Source organism: Lolium rigidum, chromosome 7 (assembly GCF_022539505.1).
Source record: "Lolium rigidum isolate FL_2022 chromosome 7, APGP_CSIRO_Lrig_0.1, whole genome shotgun sequence".
Lineage (NCBI taxonomy): Eukaryota > Viridiplantae > Streptophyta > Magnoliopsida > Poales > Poaceae > Lolium > Lolium rigidum.
The window spans coordinates 127,333,041-127,335,909 of NC_061514.1; the positions used below are offsets into that span (position 1 = coordinate 127,333,041).

A 2,869-nucleotide genomic window follows, 5' to 3' on the forward strand; every position below is an offset into this window, starting at 1 on the left:
AAAGGTCCCCAGCCAGCAACGCTGCCCGCCGACGGAGATTTCCGCCGTGTAGTTGCCAGCGGGGCGCCACCGGCTGCTGGGTGCCATTGGCGGCAACGTGAGTCAGGGAAGATGGAGAAAAGCCGAATCTACGATGGGAACGACGGGGAGGGTGGCGCGGCGTAAATCAGCAGCGGCTATTTGGCAAGAGCGGTAGGGAGGAGGGGTTTTCAAGGTAATTGGTGAGTGGTGGAGACTGGAGAGATGCCAAAGCCCTAGGGTTCATTTTGGATTGGGCCATGTCGTAGTTCGTGACATCTGCTTGATCATCACCCATAAAAAATGGTTATTTGGGCGCAGCGCAGTTTGCGGCGTCCGTTGAAGTTGCTCATATTACTATTAAAAATAAAAGATATCTAGCACCATTTATTAGCAAATTCATCCTGATTACTACAGCTAGCATCGAAGCCTTAAATTATTCGAAAGTTCTGTTTAAGATTACTATCTCGCTCAAGTGGTAAGTCTGTGTTTGCACATCACTAGAGTGCAGATTGCATTCTTGTTTAAGTCAGCGTCACTTCGTTTGGGACTAATGCACCTGGGACTGGGATATACCATAGCATTTCTTTCCGAAAATATCTACCAGAAGATCAGCACTTGTTCTTTACAAATGTACCAACATATATTTTTGCTCTGAGACAAGATTGGTTTGCAAATAGGAGCACTTTATCCAAACATTTAAAAAAAATTGTTAACAATGTGCTATAATTTGCCAAGTATTAACTTTATCGAGCATTGCATCTTCAGTGTGCATGCTAACATATTTGACAACCATAAGAGGGTAACAAAATGAACACACAATTCAACTTCTGGCGCCCCATTCAATGTGCTCTAGTGCAAAGTTCACACATGATGTCTAATCTTGGATGCAAGGAGAATCATGGAGAAGTTACCAAACGCTTGGGGAATATTTTAGTCCAAAAAACAGTTGGTGAGTTTTATACTGGCATCTGGTAGCCTCTTCCCGATTCCCCACAAAAGTTCGACTAGTTGGTGATCATGATCCTCCTCGTACACGACTTCTATGAACTTCAACTTCAGGCACCGGAAAGTATTTTGGTCCTGTCGTTGGAGAATAATGTTTTTCCTCACAAGCTCCCCTCTTTCTCCGGTTCTACTTCAAACTTTTGACAATACCACAAGATTCATGTGAGAAGCCAAACAGATCATGAGACATATCAAGATAGATAGGAAAAGGGTTAATTACCATGCAACAGTGCAGAGTAAGCTTCTCCAAACAAGGAGCATTCTGAACAAAACTCCCTAGAGCGTCCAATTTGTTATTGAGATCGCATTTATCAAGGAAACATTGTTCAAGTGACAAGGTTTGCAGGTTAGCAAATATTGGGAATTCAGCAGATTCCTGAACGAGTATCGCCTGAAATATATACAAACCACAAAACAAAACTGTATATAAGGATCAACATCAGATTAACAGAAAACAATTTCTTCTGTTTAGTCATCAGCAGACTGCATTTTGTAATTGTCAAAACAATATTCCCTCGATGTAACATCTATATGGATATAAAAAGAAAATAGTGATGAATCTCACTTAGCAGTCAATTCAATTAATTACTCATGTGCAAGATGGATAGGTAATCTTTTAGGAAGAAATTACAAATTGGAACATTTAACTTGCAACATAAATGAGTATATACAAGAAACATGTCTAGGAAGGCATACCATTGTCTGGAAACCCGACAACTCTAAATTCGGCACATTGCATAGGTTACCGAGGAGACAGCGTTGGTGTTTTAAGGAGAATGTTTCACCAAGACAAAGTAAATGAATCGATGCTTTGACGAGAGAAGCCGACTCATGTATCAAAATACCATTTGAATAGCGCCCCGGTGAAATACCCAGTCGGAGATAAGCAACACGAGGTACCGTGATAACCACCAGATCTCCAGTGAAATTGTCGCAGCAGTCTATTACTAGCCTCTTCAATGTACGCGACTTAAATTCTTGAAAATCTGGGCTACAGCTCCTGAGCTCCAAATCTTCTAGGACAGGGCACCCGGAACAGAGTAGCTCTGCAAATTGGTTTTCCAGATATAAACCATGAAGATGCAGCCTTTTGAGGCGGCAAGAACTTGCTCCCATATGAGGAAAAGGAATGGGAGGACGCGAGACAAGAATCTCGAGCACTTGAGGGCAGTATTTGATGCCACGTCGCAACCATCTATCCATGTCTCGAACATGAAGTGCATTAGCATAAGTACTGTCAGTATCTATCCGGAACTTATCCAAGGACGCAACATTGTTGTGGAACAAGAGGAAGTTGGTGGTGAAGTTCTCGAGCTTGCGCCATTTCTCCTCCCGCTCGTGGCGTTGGCTCCCAGCGGTAATCCGGAAGTCCGGCTGCTCGATGCTTATGCAGGGTGTAGAGCGCCAGAGGTCCCTCCACCGCCGCGACAGCACGCTCGTCTGCACGACCTGCGGGGCCGGGAGAAAGGACATGATGGTGTGGAGGAGGCCGTCCGGCAGGTCGCTTAGCCGGTCGCCGGCGAGGGCGACGGCGACGGCGTGGCCGCCTGGGCACCCTCGCTTGGCCGTTTGCTCTTGCGACATCTCCTCTTCCTGCACAGCACCAACCGAATCAGCCCCGATCTTGATTGGCCTTACGCGCTGGAAACTCTCCATAGCCACGGGCGTCCGATGTTGCTGGTTTACTAACCTGAGAGATCGCAGAGGAGGTCCGTATGAGGAGGAGCTCGCCACCACATATGTTCAAGCGCCGATGCCGACGCCGATCTGGTCGTGGCGGCGGCCGGTGGCGGTCGACGGATTTGGGGGCTGGCGTTAGGGTTCAGAGGTGTTGAGCGAGAGC

General features: G+C 46.3%; 1 protein-coding gene across 1 annotated transcript; it reads right to left on the reverse strand.

Moving 5' to 3' along the window:
* Positions 1-727: 727 nt before the first annotated feature.
* LOC124675884 (MEIOTIC F-BOX protein MOF-like) lies at positions 728-2,869 on the reverse strand. The gene is made up of 4 exons (XM_047211952.1): positions 2,717-2,869; positions 1,723-2,619; positions 1,247-1,417; positions 728-1,163 (listed from the first exon to the last, which is right to left on the reverse strand). The coding sequence occupies exons 2-4, from the start codon at positions 2,608-2,610 to the stop codon at positions 1,128-1,130; spliced, it is 1,095 nt and encodes a 364-aa protein (XP_047067908.1). The 5' UTR covers positions 2,611-2,619; positions 2,717-2,869; the 3' UTR covers positions 728-1,127.

Bases quoted from the DNA above. Each gene is read 5' to 3' on its own strand.
- LOC124675884 (XM_047211952.1), bottom strand. From the start codon at position 2,610: ATGTCGCAAGAGCAAACGGCCAAGCGAGGGTGCCCAGGCGGCCACGCC. The intron at 1,418-1,722 runs GTATGCCTTCCT...TATATATTTCAG, and splicing joins TGTCGGGTTTCCAGACAATG to GCGATACTCGTTCAGGAATC. The intron at 1,164-1,246 runs GTAATTAACCCT...TATTGTCAAAAG, and splicing joins TTACTCTGCACTGTTGCATG to TTTGAAGTAGAACCGGAGAA.